This window comes from Corvus cornix, chromosome 2, assembly GCF_000738735.6.
Source record: "Corvus cornix cornix isolate S_Up_H32 chromosome 2, ASM73873v5, whole genome shotgun sequence".
NCBI lineage: Eukaryota > Metazoa > Chordata > Aves > Passeriformes > Corvidae > Corvus > Corvus cornix.
In genome coordinates, this window is record NC_046333.1 from 132,487,281 (window position 1) to 132,508,182 (window position 20,902).

The 20,902-nt window shown below is 36.0% G+C and overlaps 1 protein-coding gene across 6 annotated transcripts in view; it reads left to right on the forward strand.

The window, feature by feature from the left end:
* VPS13B (vacuolar protein sorting 13 homolog B) overlaps positions 1–20,902 on the forward strand; it is a 436,854-nt gene that overhangs the window by 128,077 nt on the left and 287,875 nt on the right. For all 6 annotated transcript variants that reach the window (XM_039549957.1, XM_039549959.1, XM_039549955.1 and 3 more), the window contains exons 18-19: positions 12,918–13,052; positions 13,879–14,052. In XM_039549957.1, the coding sequence (XP_039405891.1) occupies positions 12,918–13,052; positions 13,879–14,052 (309 nt within the window). The remainder of the gene's footprint in view (positions 1–12,917; positions 13,053–13,878; positions 14,053–20,902) is intronic.

Genomic DNA, 20,902 nt, shown 5'->3' on the forward strand with positions numbered 1-20,902 from the left:
GTGTGAAGCAATTTTAGTAATGTTTTTAATTTGTTGTTTGTTCTGGGCTACTACAACATTTGAAGATGTACAGAATTCTGCTTTGGCTTACTCTGTCACAATGTCTACTTGAAATGCATTTATGCTACGTGTGTAAGAACAAAGCAAATGGGAGCAACGTTGAATTGTATCACTATAGAATGTGTCCCAAAGGACTTAGGAATTTATTTTGCTAAATGTAGTGCACAGCTTAGAACTGACTAGCCATCACACACAGCTCACCAGGCTTGTGGAGTTTTTTCAAAGCAAAAGAATTTCATACATATGCACATATGCATGCACATGCTCACCCTGAGAGAGCAGTCTTGGGCTTCTTGTGCTTCAAGTGAACATCTGCAAGTATCCCCCAGAAGCTCCAACATTATCCAGGTTCACATGGTTTAGAAATAGAGTTTTTTGATGACTGACTTTTAGAGCAGAAGCCTCAGGCATTACTATTAGTTAGCTGAAGAGTAGTACCCCCATAATACTGCCAAGGCATGTCCTCTTGGCTAACATAATAAGTGTGTCTGTGAGATGCTCAAACTAGCATTAACTGCTGAGAACTAGTCTGAAGAGCAGAGAGGGCTGGGAAACAACACAGAATGCCAGATCTCAGTGAAAAATGGAAACACTTCAAAAGAAGTTACTTCTGCTAGATGAGTATAGGAAGTCTTAACTGTTGTTATATCCTCTGTTTAGGATGTATATTTAAGACCAAAAGAGCAGAATTCTGTTGGTGGGTGAAGAAATATGTTGCAAAGATGGTTCAGTTATTTTGTGGCAGGACCAGCTCTGTTATAGAAGGATATCACTTCAAACAGATTGCCGCCACTGCAGGTTGCAAACACACAACTGAAGGCTTCTAGTTCTCAGCTCATGCACAGATGTCTTTCAATAAGTTTAGCCAGTAATTTCTTCAAATTGCTCAGTTTATCAGCAGCACATGTCATCAATCCTGGAGTGGTTGCTCAAGTCAAACTACAGAATCCTTAGCTTACAGACACAGCTGCAAACAGGTGAACAGGCAGAAAGTAATTTGTGCAGCTTGGTGGCTGTCAGACAAAAGACAGACAATCTGTGTTTAAAACAGATTGCAGGCCTGGCATGAGCCAGACAAAAGGGATTTCTACAACTGCAAATAATTCCAAGGTTAACATATTTTCCTTTCTGCCATTAGGTGATTTGTTAAAATTGGAAACAATGAGCATTATAAATCTACACAGAAACTAGAGATAAGATGAAAGAGAAAAACAGATCGCTAAATAAGTTTACATCCTTCTGTTGAAAAGCATACAACTGGTATTCATATAGCACTCCTTTTTATAAACTAAGCCGTGTTATAATACCTATAAGGACATTTAATACAGATTTTTAATTATGCTAAGGAAGTCTAATTGGGAAAAGAAAAAGCATTGTAAAACCAGTAAGTTCATAGTATTGTTCCACTGTCTTAAAAATTTGACCTTTTTTTTCTTTTCAGAATCTCCTTGGGTTATCATTCAAAGGTACTGTGAAGATTTAGCAGGATTTAATTTTAATTTTGAAGTCCTCTCTTCCTCAGATATTTTAATATTGGGTAGATTTATCAATATTTACTGTACCAAGTATATCAAAGTGAAAATTTGTAGCAAACAAGGTTACTGTAGTGCTAACCTAATTACAGTAAATTAGAAAATATGCAATTGCCCTATCACAGATGTTACCTCAGATGTGTGACTACAGAATATCTATTCCTTCCACTTCTCATGGGCTCAGTAAACTTGCCTTGACCTCAAAACTTCTGTAGCCTTCCATGAGGTACTAATCAAGCTAATGTAATATAGCCCTTCTTCCTGTTTAGTTCAGTGAGTAAGTACTTACATGCAATAATATTGATGGGTAATTCTATGCCTAGTTTAATTTCTGGCAAATTTATTTTCCATGTTACTTAAAATTTACCAGCAGAGAGAGGTTGTGGGTGGAAGAACATGCAAAAAGTGACTGTCTGCTCTAAAGCAGCATCTGCTTTTGTGATGATATGATAGGGCATAGGGGATAAATCATTCTGCTTTGAAATCCATGGAACTCAGTGTACTTTGTTTAGTGATACATATTATGATGAGTTCATGAATACAATGGATAATCATGCAAAAGTGTTTACAAAACATATTTAAGTTGTGCCATCAAAAGCCACTGTTGTTTCTTTAATGAAAAAATTAAAATATGTTCTTTTTGTTACAATCATGCATATATTACATACTTGAATCCAGCATAAGTATTGTCATAATTGAAGACTACTGTTGTTAGGCTACTTTAAGTTCATACTATTATTAAAATACAGCACTAAATTCTGCAGGGAAACCTGAGGCTGAGTTGAAAAATTCTTTAAATTTCTCAACTATAAAGATATCAGAAGCATATGCTTTTATAAGCTATAGCATGGAAGTACCCTTTTTCATGTTTTCTGACAAAATGCAGATTCCGAGATTAAATTGTGTCTTTAATATGTGCTATGTTACAGGACTCCTTGCATTCGGATGTTCTTTTATTTTTTGGATCTTAATAGACAATAAGGTTTTTAACATCTCAAAAATTAATCACCCTAATGGATATTTTCTGTTCTTTGGCCAGGAAAGATTTTATACTAGGTTCTTTCTTTGTAATGCTGACAGCATGTGTCTTGCCTGTTGGTATGCTGCAGATTGCAGCCTGACATTGCTATAGTGTTCTGTGCATGGGCTTCATGTATTCACTGTAAAGGTGAGATCATCATCTTTAAAGGATGGTTTTAATTTGTGTTGGTGAATCAAGTGGATACTGTATTTAAGGAAGGGGAAAAAAGTGTATTCATGCAGGTTGCTGTCTGCAGTCCAAATTGCTGATCAGAGAGTCTTTATACACATCGGTAATGTGCTGTGCAATATAAGCTGAAATATATTCCACAAGGGAGGAAAACGGAATAGGTTACATACGCTGTTCCTAAGTGCAATGAATATAAAACTCCATTACTCACTTTAAGCAGGTGCTTTTTATATGAGGCTTTAAAGAAATATAAAACTGCTGGTGAAATGATTGGTTTGTACAGACACGACTTAACTTTCAGTACTTTGACCAGATAAAGAGGCTAAAAATATTTCTACCAACATTTCTTTAATGATTTCAAGGATTAAAGGTTAATATCCTCCTAGTGTAAGAAACTGCCATTCCAGACACTAAATATACTGTTTTCTTTAAGTCCTCAGGAGTTACACAGACTATTTAAAAGAAAATACAAACATGTCTGTTAAACTTAGAGCATTGTGTTTTTAAGTTGATATCTTAAACAACCTATATTAAATTGTTGGAAGGAATACAGTGATACAAAGAAATGCAGTGTGATATAGAAAATTGTGATGAAGAATGATACTCCTGTTAGAAAAAAACCTCACTTTTAATGAAAGTGAAATCTTATAATCTATGTGCATGGAAAACCACAGGTAAAGGGGTAACCTCAGACCTTTATTTAAAGCAGCATATACGCTCTGAGAAGCAGAATCATGGGAAGATTGTTCATGATAATACTGATATACTGTATTTTAATCTTTCTGTTTAATTTCTGTCATATTTTACATACCTGCTCTGTCTGAATTACTGTTTTCCTGCCATTTCCTACTCCTTTATAATCAGTGATTGTAGCAGCAATTTCTGTAGTCCATCTTTTAATCATGTGATTGTGGGCTTTCTTCACTTCCCAACTGAGGGATGTTAACATTCTCTTTTGCTTTCTCCCCATGCTTAGCAACTCAGGAAATTAACTGTTAGTGATTACACCTTAGATGTTCTTTATTTTTGATAATACCATTACTGAACACATCTGACCTTCTTCTGAATTTTTATGAAACCTTTGCAGTTTCTTCACTGCTTAAAGGATTACTATATCCATCCTCTAGAATCCTTATCTTGTTTACCTTTTTACTGGCCCATAACTGTTCTCTCCTATATTCAGTTAGCTCTGACTGAGCCTGTGAGAGATTTCAGCCATTGGATATTGTGTTTGACAGCAAACAGGTGACCAGATGTCTTGTGTGTTACAGGGAAGTTCACAATCATGTGTAGGTCCAGGTGATATCTGGCACTTCTTGTCTTTTGCATAGTACGTACGTTACATAAAACTATAAGGTTTGGATCTGTTCTGGTGAAGGAGGCTTTTTAAAGGCAGTACAAACTCGTATGAAATGTTTATTAGTTTTATAGGTGCCAAATAGCTTGAGTAGGTGTGCCTTAGAGAAAGGAGCTCCACAGGTGCAACAGAAGGTGATAAGGTCTGACATGAGCTCTGATTTGTCTGAGAATTTGTTCTTTTATCCTACAATTTGCTCTGCTAGAAAGTTTTTCTTCAGTTGCTACCCAGCTTTTTACTAAGAGTTGCAAAAGGCAGACTTTAATCCAGAGTCTAAGATAAATTTCACTTTTTGCTTAGTATGTTTGAAGATAAGCCCTTTGAGCTAGTACTGGATTGACCTTGAATAGATAGAAAATGCATTTCAGATTTTTTGAAATCCTATTAGCATTTATTAATGAGTGGAAGTGTTTTCATATATTTTACATGTTGACATTTGGCATGAGCTATTATTCTGAGATACAGCAAAACTACTGTATTTGAAATGGACTGAAGGGTTGTACAACTGAGATGGAAGCAACCAATTGCAAGTGCATGGCTTCCAACCAAAGGGTGTGTTACTGAGGGTGGAAACTGTGAACTCTTTTCTCCACCTATCTGTCTTCATCCTTTTCAGGATCTTGCTTCAAATGCTTTACTGTGTAAGTTTCTCAAGTTCTTATTTTTCTGTATCCTGGAAGCATTTGTATCCATGCCACTTGAAGCACTTGTCTACTGACAACACATAGGTATGAGGATTAATAGAATATGCTTTTCTAGAGTTAAAATCCAGATTTTGATATGTTTTTTTGCATTTTCTTGGAAGACAAAAGTTATTTTAATGCATCAAGTTTGGCTTCTACCATTTGTCTCAAGTGATACAGAATATCTGAAATGCAGCTGTTGAATTGGGCAGAAAGGAAAATCAGTCCTTTTCTTTTTAAACCTCTGTTTACCACAGTAGGAACAGTAGCACTTAAGCTGCTTTAATCCTGTGTCCTGTCCAGTGTGATACTGCCAAATCCAAAATAATGGCTTCAGTTAGGTATATTGGCTTTAATTATAATTGGCGATGCCTGAATAGCCAGAATGTTAGCAATAACGAGATTAAAAATAAGAGATTGCCCAAAACTACACTTTTCACAGCAGGGTTTTAGAGCTATTTACAATACTATTTATGTTTAGAGATGGAAAGTGGTGTTCCTTTTCTAAATGCTGGCTATTTAGATCAAAAAGATCCACAGTCCAACAGGGAGCAAAAGAAGTCTGAGGGTGTGGGATGAGGTCAAGATTGCTCACGGCACAGGGGTTTGAGATTGTCCGCGTTGCCCAGGCCTGGCCTCCTCTGACGTGTGGCATGGGACATGCTGCTTTCCACTCCCTAGCCCCACCTTGGCTCACAGGTCTGCCATCCATTGTCTGAGCTGCCCTGGTTTTTCCCTACAGTTGCTGAGGTAGAGCTGTTGCCACCTCGTTCCTCTGCTCTCACAGCACTCAGGCCCAGCTTTGTGCCTCTGCCAAATCCAGTACAGTTTTTTGCAGCAGATTTCTCTCACAGAGCAATTGCTACTAGTGAGATTCACATCTTCCCCCCCACGTTTTCTATCCTGAAAAAACTTAGCAAATACTACACAGTAGTAGTTTAAATAAATACTACTAATCACACGTGAAGCTTAGCAGTCAGTGTGCAACACTTGAAAATTGTTGTCCAGCTGTGCTCCAGTCAGTGTTAGTACCACTGCAGGTGGAAACAGCACATTGGGAGTTATGGTAGGTCTACAAGGGAATGTTTCTATTACTAGAAGGGAAGCGTGGTTAAAATTTTCACCCTTATCTCCATTAACATCACCTCCAGCTGCACTGTAAAAAGCACCTGGAGGAGGGTGTTTGGTCATCCCATTACTTCTTTTGGTGAACTTGGCAGTGTTAAGTTTGCAGTTGGACTTAATGATGTTAGAGGTCTTTTCCAGTGTAAATGATTCTATGATTCAGAGATTCTGTGCGTTTTTCAGTGGTAGCTGTTTAGTTCTTCTGTTAGCATTCCAAATTAAAACTACATTTTACTTAACTGGAAAAATCACTTAAAATAGATTATTGATAAGGAATATTTAAAGGTTCTTGTTACCTAGGATGCCTTAAACATATTATTCCAAATGTCCTATGTTTCCTTCAACGTTGGTTTTTGAACCACAGGTTTCTTATTTACCTCTCCATTTGAAGAAGGATTTTAGAAAAATCAAGAGGCTTTAGGGTTAGGGCAAATGGCAACCTGTATGAAGGCCATTGTGTGGGGAATCTTGAAACAGGAATGTAGCAACAGGGTTTTGCCTTTTTTAAGTGACTCTCCCTATAGGTGAAATGCTGCTGTTCTTTAGCAAGCTGGGAAGTATTTTGCAATATGTAAATCTCTGTTTATAATGATGGTCCTGCATCTTGTTTAGTATTTAGGCAATGGAGAAACTTTAGTTAGTTTACAGGCAGTTTAAGGATTTAAGCGATTAGTTAGAGAGATTTTTAACATGTGCTTTTTGCAGCTTATGTTCTGATGAAGAGAATGATAGATACTTTCTTTGATAAGTATTTTATCATTGTTGCCCAAGAACAAAGCAGCTTGACCTTCTCTAGGGAGTATTTCAGGCTGTCACTAAATTTCACCCTTTCATGCATTTGCTTTTTCTTTTAGTACTATGGTTGAAGAGAAAGCAAAAGCAGAGCTATTTTTTAGGACAGGGTTCTCTTATGTGTGGAGCTCTGGCACAGAAGCTCAAGACAGTAGAAAACCTGTCCAGTTCGCAATACATTAAAGGCAAGACAAGTCTACCATAATCCTGTTGTTAGTGCCCTGTTAAGTCTTGGGAGTGGGTGGGGATGAAACAATAATTTCCTAGAATAGTGATATGTAGACTAAAAACTGGTTTACACAAAAATAAATAACTATGATAATCAGAATAGAAACTGTGATGTTAAATAAAGTTGAGTTAGAAAAAACACCCAAACAATTGTACCTTGACAGTTCCTTAAAATAAGTTGCCTGATTTACTGTTTTGAAGAACTAAGAAAATAGCCTGTGAGTATGTACGTTAGGGTTGAAAAATATGGTCTGTAGACTATGGTGACAGATGAAAAACATGAAATTGTGAACACAGTAAAGATGCTTGAGGTACTTCATTGCAAAGATTCAATTTTACTACTGAAAACCTCCAGAAAATATTTATACCCCAGCTTCTACATTTAGGAGAACCTCTCTTTTTCTCTGTTTTTCCAGTTAAAAAAAGGAAGGGGGACATGGGGGGTGCAGGGAGCCCCAAACACAACACCCCAGTGTTTTCAGGTGATGTGTGTGGGGAGGCAGAATGATTGAAAGAGATGTTGAAATTCCTATGTTGCTGCTGTTTTATTGCAAAGAAGAATGTGAAAGCTTTATGCTGTCCCAATGCTTTGAACATGAGAAGTAGGACTGGTGCCAGCTAGAGCTGGTCTTTGTGGCTTCTATTATGTTCTTTCGGGAAGGAGGAAGGAATTAAGTTTGGTTTTAGCTTGGAGTTCCTCAGAAGGGCCATCTCTCTAACCAAGTCCAATACAGACTTTCAGAAGTTCTCACTGAGCACTGCCTAAAGCAGAGACTGAACACAGATGAGTATCTCTCAGGAAGGAAATGAGGTTTCTCTTATGCTTCAATTTGTTTACTAGCTTTTCTGTGTTAGTCATGTAAAACCTAAATATATGTTTCTGTGAAAATAATTTGACATTTTTTGTCATGATTCCAGTAAGACTTATGCCTCAATGTTATTTCATTTAGTTAATAGCTCCTTACTTTTATTCATGGATTGATATTTTTACTGTTTGAAATAATTTTGACAAGTATGTGACAGTCTTTTACTATATGATGTTGCCAAACCATAGTTTATTGGTACTTAATGCTTTAAGTATTGAAATTTTTCCTTCTGAGGCTGCAGCCTAAATGTGGGGACAATTCATGTGGAGTTGCTTCTAGAAGTTTGTCATGCCTTACTCATTTCCTATTTCATATTTTGCAGTTCTTTCTTTTATGATCTTTCTAAAGAATTATTGTATTTCAGGGATTTGGCAGTGCACAGTCCTGACTGTTGTCCTCAGAATCAGTAACATACCTCTTTTGCTGATTTTCTGTCCTTGTTATTGATCAGTTTAGATTTTGTTTCTTGGTGATCATTGCAAATTCACCTTATCACAAATGGATTGGTAAAAGATGTTCATTGGTAAATTCACTAATTAGGGAATGTTTTTAAACAGTGCTTAAATTAAATGAGTGCTTAGATTTCTAGGCTTGTTAGCAGAAATCCTGAGCTGATCTATAAAGACATAGCTGTGACCTGCCTTTAGGTATTTGTTTCCCCCCCTGCTTGCACATGGAATGATACTGAATGCAGGAGTGTGGGGCAAGCTGTGTGGTTGGGTTATGTACATGGAACAGACCAAAGCTATACCCAGAAAGTTGGAGGGAGGATGTGAATACCTGTTTCAAAGTGTGGGAAAACCATTCTTGGCAGCACAATATTTCTGTACGTGTATCTGGAACACAGTGGCCCTTTAGGCTTGGAATTAAAGTGAGTTAGTGTGTGTGAGGTGTCAATTGTCAAGGTATAGTAGATTTTTAGTTAGAAAACCTTTCTGCCTACTTTTGGGTTTTACTGTATGGAAAAAACAGCCTTTTAAGTCTTTGGTGATGTGATGTATTCTATGTGTCTGAATCAAGTGAAACAGGCTATGCTTGATCTCCAAGTATACACATGGCTACGTACTGGGAAGGAAACACTTGACTTTTACTGCAAATCATTCTACAATGGGCAAGATGTTTCCAGGAAAAGAAATCAGACATCTAGAAAATTTGTCTGGAAGGAGCCATAAGTTATATTTGATGGAGACCAGCATATGTATCTCTTTCTCCATAAAGTCTTTGATTCCCCTGTTCCTGGTGAAAATAATAAACTAACTGAAGAAAAATTGATTTGTACTAAAAAAAAGGTGTTGCCCTAATTTGACTCCACTGGGCAACAAAGTCAAGTAAATCAGAGTGCTGCTTCTGCAAGTGTGATTCCAGAAGAATGAGTACAGCACAAGTTCTACTCTCGTCTTGCACCTTGGAAATAAGCCTTTCTCCTACTTCATTTGCAGGATGTTGAATTTGCATAATGTTTGCTGTTGGCAATGATAGATTTGCTTTTCCTAGTTTCTGTTAAAATTCATGCTCAATGTCTTAATTAAAATGTTGTGGTTTGTTTGTCTCCGTACAAAATTTGAGTTAGTACATGGAGGCATGGAGCATTTCTTATCTAGGAGTTTGAACATTTTCATGCTCAATCAATCCCTTAAAACACTACTTTAAAAAAGTTCATAAACACTGAGGGGAGGGAAGGAAGCTGTAGTCTTTGTTTGCTTAAACATTTGTTTGCTGAAATAGGTATTTAAGGAGTATTTTAGTTATGTGAACAACCGTTGAGACTTCAATTTTATGATGATATTGTCATAATGAAAGAAATAAGGGAGACTCTTTAGGAGGAACTAAAGTTACAGGGATGGAAACTACAGATAGAGGCGTATGAAGGAAACAAGGCTTCTTTCTTCTCTGTAGAGCAGCATGCCAGTTTGACAAGTTTATGAGAGATGGTTTATAATTTCCAAAAATTTTCAGAGACTGAAGAAAATGGCCTCCTATTTTAAACCAATTCATTAGAAATGGTTCACTAAAAGTCTCTAAACATTCTGTGCCTTGAAAAAGATTTGTAACTTGGCGAGGGCAATCACCTTATGTTTAGGTGATTTTTGTCTTTGTAATGAAAGTCTAGTTAGACATTCCAAGTTTCTTACTGTATTCTCTGTACAGGATTTCAGTAATTAATAAATAGGTTTTCTGAGTATCCATCAGACCAGAGCTGTGAAACCCAAGTGGAATTTCTGGCAACTTCTCCTTGATTACTGTGCTGTGGTTATCAGGTGTTGAAGCTGAAAGCAGTTTGCCGTTTGACATCAAAGCAACATAGGAAAGGAACAGTCTGAGTATGCTGTGTTTTTCCAATAGTTTTCTATTTTCTTTTCAAATAGTAGAAAACAATGGACAAAGTGTTTACTATCCCTAGAACAGAAAAAAAATAGCGTATTACTGCTACCAGTTGCTTCTTCATATGCATGGAAATAAAATTGTTAATTATATATGATCATGAATATTAGGGGTTTGTGGGTTTCTTTAAGGCCAAGCCATTAAGCTGTGCTGGCTTCCCATCATGATCCTTAACTGCTGGCTGGGTGAAAAAGCAGTTCATTGTCTCATTTGAGCAATGCTTTGCTGACTGTCATGAATACAGTAACCGGTCAGTTAGGGCAAATACACCCATGTTTTCATGAAGGTTGTAGAAAATAAATGTCTTGGATAATGTTGTCATATCTTGCTGAAATTCAGTAAGTCCAGAACTTACTTGTTGTGGGACTAGGAGTAAACAGAAACAAATAGGGAGCACAATCACACTAAACTTCGTTCCTTTTTTTCCAAGTAGGATACTAAACTAAAATGTAAATTATGCATGTAAGTAACATGGAAAGTTTTAGTCTCAATGCAAAGAAGTTGTTCAGAGTATCCAGTTGTCATCTAAAAGTGAACTCCATTATGGAAATTATTTAGTTTTAAAAGTACTTAGTCTTCCATAGTGAAGTGAGAGAAATTGGAATGTATTGGACATCACACCTTGTATTTTGATTCTTAGAAGTGTTGCTGAAAAATGAAAACAGCAAGAAGCAACCAGTTTTAAGACGGCTTAAAAGACGGGGATCAAATTGTGACCTCAATTTGATTTGCTTTAACTGTAATAGTGGCTGCTACTAACCGTACTTGATAATCTTTGTTTTGGAATTGGCAAAAAACTTTTTTTTTTTTCATTTGAATACAATGGCCTCTATTTTGTACAGATTTATAGAACTATGAGGAGGCAGAAATGCCTACGGATACCCTAGTTTCTTTTGATGCATTTGTGCATTGTGTCAGATACCATGCCTTAGATCAAAGGATATTTTCAGCTTTAAAAGAGTCTTACCATGGACAAAAATGGGTATGAGGGTTTATTAACAAGACAAACTGGTAGTTGGTCTTTCAGACTGAGAACTGATGGGGTGTTGTAATGGAAGGCACACAAATTAGTTTCAGTGAGCATTCTTTGAGCCTGAAGCCTTCCTGAGTCACAAATTAGGAAAAGTCTGGACATACCTCAGACAGAAGACAGGTTAAATTCTGATGAGAAATTATACCTGTAGTGTGAAGCCTACTTTCAGATGGCAGTCTGCTTTACCAAGTGCTGTGTGTGCCTTCATGTGTTGCTTCTTTTATTCTATCTTGGAAAGTACTTTTTATTCAAAAATTATTTTAATGTCTTACCAGAAAAAAAACCTTGAATATATATAAAGAAGACTGCTTGCTAAATGATTTTATATGCACTACAAAATACTCTTCAATCTTTAGGAACTGGAATAGGCACAGTGAACTAAGCATAATTACTAAGTTTAATCTGAAATCTTCTGTTTTCTATAATTTTTTTAGGATTTTTTTCCTTACTAGTTAAGATATATCAAAGGTTGTTCTTTGGGTTAAGTCTTTTGAGAGATTTTTGCAAAAAAACTAATTAATTAGTTCTGTAGATAATATACTAAATTTCTTTAATGTGTGTAATAATCTTGAAATATGTATAAAAATGCTTTTTTACCTGATATTCCACAATACTTTCCTTGCATAATTATGGATTTTGGAACAAATTCTATGTTACATACACGAGGAAATGGTTTCATAATTATACTAATGTTTGCATAATTAACAAGCTGCTTGCCAATTTTAACTGACAAATTCCAAGTTGCTTCTGCATGAGGGGAAAAAAGAACCATAAAAAAGGCAACTTCTGTTAGTTTTTCCTTTCATACTTCTTACAGGTGTTGAAACTATTTATTTCTAATTTGCAAGTGAATTTATGTGTTTTTTTTTCCTGATAGGCAGTGCTCTACAGAATTGGAGGGCTGGCTTCCTCCACCTATGCTCTGGGGCTGTTTTAGGGGGCTGCCCTCAAGCTCTGCCAACATATCTCACTCTTGGCTCGTATGATCCCCTGCTGCTTCTGCCGCAGTTCTAGGCAGCTCTTCAGAAGTGACTGCCAATAGCACTGACTTCTTCCAAGTGGTGCAGTAGTTTTCTGGTGCTCACAAATGGGGGCTGAGGAAAGACCACCAAAACTTATTTCCACTTGTGACCCAAGGCAAGATTTGAACTCCAGTTTCCGCTGAAAAATGGCAAGTGTGCCATTGGCCTTCTGTACCGCTCAGCTGCGTGGATTTAATGCTTTACATAGCTACTGAGTAAAATGTTGTCGTCTAAACAAAAGCTGAAAACACTTAATCATTTTAAGATCCTGGAATTAAATGGTCGTAATAAAAACATGAAGGAGGATAGTTGACGTGGCACTTATAAAGTGAAAACAAAAGTGTATCTATGTGTGTATATGCATATTTATTATTTCAATTTCTAAGTGGTCTTGTGTGTTTTCCTCACAGTATCTATATATATATTTAATGCATAACTGTTTGTATTTAAAAAACTTATAAGCAGCATTCTTTCACTTTCATTTAAAAACTGTGAATCACAACAAAAATGCTGTAAGAACATCTAAGGTAGATAATTAAAATATAATTAAGTTTAAATGCCTTGGTGAAGGAATATAAAAATATTTAAATTCAACAGGCTAGTACATTTGCAGTTTTCTTTTATTAGGTGTGAAATCTAAGAATCCCCTGCCAACTCTTGAGGGCTCAATCCAGAATGTTGAATTGAAGTACTGCGGCACATCATTGGTCAAATGTGCCTCTGGGACCGTGGGATCAATAAAAATTTGTGCCAAAGCCCCAGGTATGTGCAGCTGGACCATGTAAAACTTTATTGCCTGTATAGGAGAATTGGCCTTGCTTTTTACAAGGGGAGTTACTGAAACAAGAATTTACTCGTTGTTCCTATGAATCAGAGAGGGGTTTTTGTATTCTGTTTTGGGGTTTTTTTGTTATTATTAAGTATGTCATGATGATCCAGTCTTGCCTCAGTATAGTCAAATTTTACACTGAATTAGAAAAAATAGATTTTTTTTTTTCTGCTGAGACAAGTATTAATCTAGACACATTCAAGAAATAGGAGAAATACAGAATAATTTCACCTAGCTTTATCCTTAGCATAATTTTGATGTGTTCTCTTGATTGTTTAATGCCTCATTTTCCATTAATGCTACAAGTATGTATTTTGCTTGTGAAGTTTTTGAGGACTCCATGATGGTTTTTTTACTTCTTTAAAACAATTTTTCTTGAGGAGCATGTGGGAACTTACCAATGTCTATGATGTCTTTATGTATAAAAGCAGCTAATGTCAAGAACATTAAAAATTAAGTGTCTGTAAATTGAGTTCATGGTGATGTTTAAATAGATTATTTTATAAAATTGGGAAGGAAATTACTATTTTAAAGATAATCAATTACTTCATTTGAAATCGTCCTGGATGTCAAGGCATTTACAGGATAAACATTAGGTAGGCTGTTCAACAGTTTATATGATGCTGCTTTTCTATTTCCTCTTTTAATTCTGCGTTCACAATGTTAATTAATAGGTGTTCTCTTTGGACTAGTGAATGTTTGTCTTGAAAATTTATTTTGTTACACTAAAAGCTGTAAGGAGTCTAATCTTTATCCTAGGTGATGGTGGAAAAGAGAAGCTGATTCCTTTAATTCAAGGCCCTTCTGACACCAGAGACTTACACAGCAGTAAATGGCTCAATGAGAGTAGAAAGCCAGAATCTCTCTTAGCTCCAGATTTGGTAGCCTTTACAATCCAAATTCCACAGTATATGGACTACTGCCATAATTCTGGTAAGTACAAAACTCTTGTTAAGCTGGTATCACATTACATTTTTCCTATCCAATGTAATTTTCAAAAGAGGGGCTTGATATAAAATGTGCCAAATGTCAAAGTATCTTTTACACACACTGCACACATTATAACTAGCTCTCTGTGAGACAAAAGAACTAAAAGCTGCATTTTGATGTATGTCGTCTTCAGTAAGGAATGCTTCGTTAACTTAGGTTGCCTTTTAAAATAATTATATGTAACTTTTGTAAACTAGGCAGGGGGAAGGATGAGGCAGGATCCATGTTGAAAATATTAGGTCTGTTCTTTCTTCCTGGTACTGGGTTGGGCTTATACAGAAGTTGACATACTGAATTCTAAAGGGTTCATATAAATTTGCATGATAATTTATTATTAAGAATTTGGTTAGCATAAAATTCGTTAACAGTTAAAAATACTGCAGGGCACACATCCGAACTCATCAAATTTGGTGGCCTTAAAAGAGAAGTTAATAATTTGTGAGAGTTGTTTGGCTAAATTTAAGGGTGTTGTTGACTTCGTGAGTATAAATACTTTTACCTGACATTCTTATGGTTTCTATGGTCTTGAAACAAAACACTGGTCTGTTTTAAGCAACACTGACAATTTTGAAATGTGTCTAGTTTAAAATAACTCATGTAGTTTGTGAAATACACATGGAACTAGGTTTTGCTGTCAGTGTGCTGCTTCTTAAAAACCATGCTTTCATGTTTTTCAAAGTTTATTCTATTGGCATGCTAGGCATAGAATGAAATGGGGGGAAAAACCAATCCAAAAATATCTAGGTTAAGGAAAGCAAAAGAATTAGCTGACCCCAGTATTATGAAACACAGAAATAACTTGAACGCTTCAAGTGTGTTTTTTTTCTCTGTTTTTTTTCCTGTGAAATGATTCTTGAATGTCATTAGTCTGAAAAGTAACAGTGAATTTATTACTGTCAGTGCAATTTTTATGTGCATATGTAAGCAACATTTGATTCTTATGTGGAGTAAATATTTGTAAGCACTGTGCACTCCAGCAGTTGTTAGGTTATTTTTTCAGTAATTGTACTTCTATGTTTCTTGGAGAGCATCATGTTGGAAATGTTTATAGCAGTGTTTTTATAACAATTATCTTCAGTTCCTGGCTCCTAAAGCATTGCCAAAAAGCAGTTCATGATTCAACAATATCTGAATTACTCAGATCCATTTTTAAACAGAAGCTAAAATCTGTTGCACCTGTTGACTCACTTAAATAACTTTAAATGTTCATAACAACAGTATTTATTACTATGATTAATTGTTGCATTTTTTGAGGATTTTTTGGGTTTAATTTTCTGACTTTAATCGTAGGCTGTTAGTTATATTTTAAAGGATCTGTACTACAGAATTAGTGTTTTTGTTACAGGTTGTAAGGTTCTCATACATTTTTGCTTATCATTATAGATAGTCCAGTTAGATGGCTGAAAGTCCTTGATGGGTTGTGACAGGAAGTGCTTACGAGAATTAAGGCACTGACAAATGAAGTGCTGGCCAGACTCACAGGCAGGGACTTTGAGAAGCAAAATATTTTTTTATAATAGACAATCGTCTGTGGTACGTGTTTCGTAGATGAAGGAACATGCATTAAAAATGTTAAGATCTTAGAGTTGAAAATGTACTGGACACTTCACCTACCCCCTCAGTGTCTCAGGAAAGTTGTAGTGATTCTGTGGACTCAATGGCATTCTCTAACCTGCATGTTCAGGCTCTAGCTCTGCTCCCCTAGATCTGTGAGGTGGCACCTGTGAGGAGTGACAAGTGAGAGGAAAAAGCTGACTGATTTGCTAAAGCTTTGGTCTCAGTCAACAGGAAGAATGGCATACTGCAAATGATTTTATTTTTTTTTAACATAAACTAAACCAGAAGTAACTAATGTTTCAATTGTCTCAGGTTCTATACAAAGGATCAGCAAAACAAAAGCCTTTGCTTTCAAATACTTGCTAAAGAAACTGGGGCAATTTAATACAGGAGATATGGCTATCATTTTCATTATGACTGTGAAAATTACATGTAGGGAAAACATGAAATGCTTTGAGAGCATAAAAATGCATTTGCTGTCAGTTGCAGTCACTTCTGGGAGTTTAAAAAGCTATACTGGATGCTTTCATGGAAAAATCTCATCCTTTGGTAATAAGAGGGCTTTTTAAAGCTGTACTACTAAAGGTGATTGTGCAGTACTGAAGTTGTGCTGTTTGTGAAATTTTTCCTAATAATGTTGTATATGATTATCTGGAATAGGAATTTGGACTAATTAATTCATTAAAGTGAATGGAAAATAACTCGGTCAAAAATCAAAGCAGCTGTTTGGTTATAAAATGCTAAGGAGGAGGTTGTGCAAATGGCATGAGCTGCTTGAATAAATCAGGGCATATTTACCTGGAGAACAGGTAGAGGACTGTTCCTCCTCCTCTCCTTGTTGCATCAGCGACTGTCTACTGTCTTGTAGCACTTGACTCATATAATCCAGGGTGATCAGGACAGTTGTGCAACTTCCTTCTACGGCTTGTCTGTACGTGGCCCTGTAAAGTTTGAGGATGTATTTACAATCTGAGGGATAAAGCATTTGACACGAGTATGTTCCTTTTTGCTATTTCCCTTGTGCTGTTCAGAGGAAGAGGAAAAAGGATATAGTTCTAGTAGTACCATACTGCATTGAGTACAACCATCAAAGGAAAAAGCTCTAAACTGTACTTTCAAAAAGGGCAGCATTTAAAGCATGTGATGTGTAGCACGTACATTGTAATAACAAGTATAAAACAAGTGCATATACTGATGATTACCTGTCAGGAGTGTTTTACTGTCTGATGCATAAAGTGTCATTATTACAGTGGAAAACCTATGGCAAAGGAAGTATTTAGAGACAAAGAATGTAAATATGATTTTGTTTAGTCCTTAAATACAAGTCTGAATGCTGTGATTTTAATTTTGGGTACTTCTGTTTTATGAAAAACTGCCCCAGGTATCTCTATGCATAGTTGTAAAAACCAGTGAATATGCTCCTCAGTCTTCAAACTGCAGCGTATAAAATAAATACAAGAGAGGAGATTATTCCATTACCCCAGGGCTCGGGGAGGTCTTCTTACTCTTTCTCTGAAATAACCCTAGCTTTATTAACCCTGGGAGCAAGCTGCAGACCTTGTTTGTTTCACCTGGCCTTAGAGAGAAGAGGGAGATTTCAAAATGAATGCTGGTGTTAGTGGTTAATTATGAACAGCTGTTGAATAGATGAGGTGAGCTGATTACGCTCTATTTGGTTTGCCATATTGAATAATTGGGAGTGCGTGCACAGCCAGTGTATGGACAGCTTTATTACAAATAAATCAAGAGGAACAAAAATAAAAAATACAATTAATAAAGTTTTCTCTGAGATCAGCTTAAATAGTCAATAATGCAGCAGTGAAATAAGGGAGTAAACAAAAGTGCTTGTATTCATATCAGGCTCATATGTGTTAAATTTATACACCCAGTGGAGCAAGCAAGAGTGGGAAAGCTTCTCTAATTTGTCGAAGCTGCATAAAGGCTGAAGAGCAAACATTCAACCTTATAAAAGTTGGTATTTCTTGTTTAAGTGATATGTTTCTCAAACTTCCAAAACTTCAGAATTTTTTTTCTTCTGTCGGTATTTTGATTTAGATAAGATCACTCCATTCACCCCCTTCCCATGCCAAAGGGAAAAAATAACTAAAGAAATAATATTCTTCAAGTATGAAAAAATTGCCATAGAAGTTGTACCAGCAGGAACATAAACTTTTTTTTTTGTAAACCATCTGATTTTTATCTGTTAGAACTTACTAGAAAGGAGGTGAGAGATTATAGGTATGTTTGGTTTTAAGCATACACACCTACATATGCCCCCCAACTTTCCCTTTTTTACAGTTAAAAAAGCATTTCATTTACATAGTTCTAAATTTAATTTCAACTGCTTGCAATAGGGATATTAGTCTGAATTTTGAAGCTGGACCAATGACATTTTTTAAGTTCTCATCTAATTTAACTGATAAGTCCTTGTGGTAGTAAGTAAATAAGTAAAAAATTTCTAGTAAAGAGAATTCATACTCTAATTCAAAGTATTTTGGAAAGATTTAACACAATGAATGAATAAAAATGCTTAGTATATTGGAGTAATTAAAGACAATTCACATTTGTGGTTTGGACATAAATGTGTAAAAATTATACCCATCTATCTTACTGCATTTCCTTTTCTCTCCCTGAGGATTTCACTATGTACTTTATCTGTAATTGTTGCCAGTTTTCTATCAAGTTCCCACTGGGCTTCTGGTGCAAAAAATCTTATCCTCTCGATGACAGAGCTTGCCTGAATGATTTCATGCTCTTAGCATTTTTGTTCACGGGAATTAGGGGGAGAATGTAACTGCAGCTGAACATAGCATCTATTTTTGTAATTTTGAAGTTTAGACTCTGTTATTGGAACTAAATGAAGAGATGCAGGTGTTCTCCAGTTCAAGTCCTTTGGGATTTTTTGATGGTAGATGCTTGAAAAGAAAATGCATGTGTTTCCAGAGTCAAACAGCAGCTGTGGACAAGGATTTATGTTTTTCTCAGAACTTTGGGATTTCAAAATGTTACATTTAATCACATGCACAGAAAGGAGAGCAAATGTTAAAGATGTTACATATAAAACTAGGAGACTGATCTTTTTACCATACCAACTAGTTGTGGGAATAGAGGAACAAAGTGATCTTTAATCTTAATATGCACAATTTCAAAAGGATTATGATAGTTGCCAGGACTCTGGTCTTTTGAGAGCTGTGCTGAGGCAGTGCACAGCATTTATATCTTCTTAATTGCTTTTAAAATCTGGTTTATTCTTATATTTTTTTGTTGGAAAAATATGAAAGTTAATAGTATGAGTTACTGAAAACACAGTATTCATGTATGCTTATTTTGGAGGGTGGATTTAAATTCGATAAGTATACATTTTTAGAAAAAAATTTTTTGGCAACGTCCTGTAGTTTTCAAAATTTGATTTAAAATAGCAGTTCAACTGTCTGAACTGCAAGGCTATATTTGGAAGTTTTCCTTCTGACAGAATGTGTGGGCAAAAGTATTTTGTGGTAATGCAGTTTCTCCCTCCCTTTCTCTCTGGTGATTTTGCAATTAGTTGACTGTAGCAAACAAGATGTCTGACATCTTAACTTTAGCTGAAATTCAGGCAAGGGCAGCAGATGGTGGTGCTGCTGAGCAATTCAGGAAGGGAGAATGGTGTGGGGGAGAGCAGGTTGGTAACAGTGGTAAGTGCCAAGTTAATTACTACCAAGGAAGAGAAAGTAAAAGCCTCTTTTAACATTCACCAGTTTGTGTGTGCTCCATTCTCTGCCATTATCCTCACAACCTGAGTATGTTGTGCACTACAGCCGTGTTAAATAGCAAATATTTTTCCAGAGTTGAATCACCACTGCATCATCTACTTTCTTACAAAGATCCAGCATATAGTACTTATTGTAAGAGAGGAGTATACTTGTCCTCAAGTGCAGTCTGTTCCTCTGCTGGCTGCAATTGTAGATTTCATGTTCATAGGAGTAGCAGCAGGGAGGGATGTATTATACTATGCTAACTAGATTAGGACTACTTACAGTGAGTTGCATAAATCTGGCAACTGCCAGTAGGTTCTGGTTATAGAAAGGTAATTGCACAATGCAGGAATAAGACAGCTTGTTCAACTTTCCCTCAAGTAATTCTGCAAATCCTCTTGGGCAAGAGGTGTTTTCATCTCTCTGCTTATGTTGCGGTCAGTTTCTCTCAATATGCCATAAATCCTTCAGCTGTACATGTGTTCTAGAATTCTGAGATTGTGACTAAATAGGATTTTGAGTTTTGTAAAATCTTACTTTAAAAATTGATACTTAAAGAAAGAAAAAAATAAAAAAAACTACGCAGTCATGTGAGTTCTTAGGAAGTTAGCCTCTGTAGTCAAGTTCCCTGAAAATATCTCTGCTTTTCTTTCAATTCAGACTGACTTTGAGATGTACTGTTCAGCTGCACTGTGGAAGTCAAGTCATATCTTTAGTCAAAGAAGCACTTTTGGCTTTTTAAGTTTTTTGGGTTTGTTTTTGTTTTTTTTTTCCTTAATAGAGTCACTTAAGATTAAGAATTTGGTAATAGGGCAGAATAAGAACAAAGCACAGTGAAGATGGGGACTCAACTCCAAATGCCAGGAGCCTTAGACATTACACTGGGAAATCTGTTGACTGAGGGAACTGGAAATCCTGCATCTCATCTGGATTTATAACTTTTTCTGTAAAAACTCATTGTCTGACTTTCTCTTTTCTTTTAATGCAGGATGTGTTCTGCCTGTAGATAACGTAGTTGAGCTTGTAGTTCTTGGGATGGTTTGGTCTCTTGAGTGGTGGGTAGTACGAGGTATGCAGTCTTTAAAGTACATGAAGGAGATCTCTCCACCTTCTCTTTAAACAGCTCATAACCTAGAAAATTCTGTAAAAGTAACTAAAAAAAAAAAGCTTTTTCTTTTTTAAACTTTTAACTCATTAAATGTGTAGAAGTTAGGGAATGGCAGATATGAGATTATTACTGCTACCTTTATTTTGTGTGTGTGCATGTGTGTTCCATTGGATTTCTGTTCACTTTACAATCTGGCAGTATCAAAGTGTTCCATATGGCCACCAGAGTCATATTTAACACTTCTGTTATTGAAAAAAAAATCTGCATGTGGGTTCAAATGATAATTTCTATTTTCATAACAGTAGAGGCTGATGTTTCTGTGCTTCCTTTATTTATGAAAATACATTTACCTTTTTAACTTATGGCATCTGGAAAAGCATTATTCAGCAAGGTG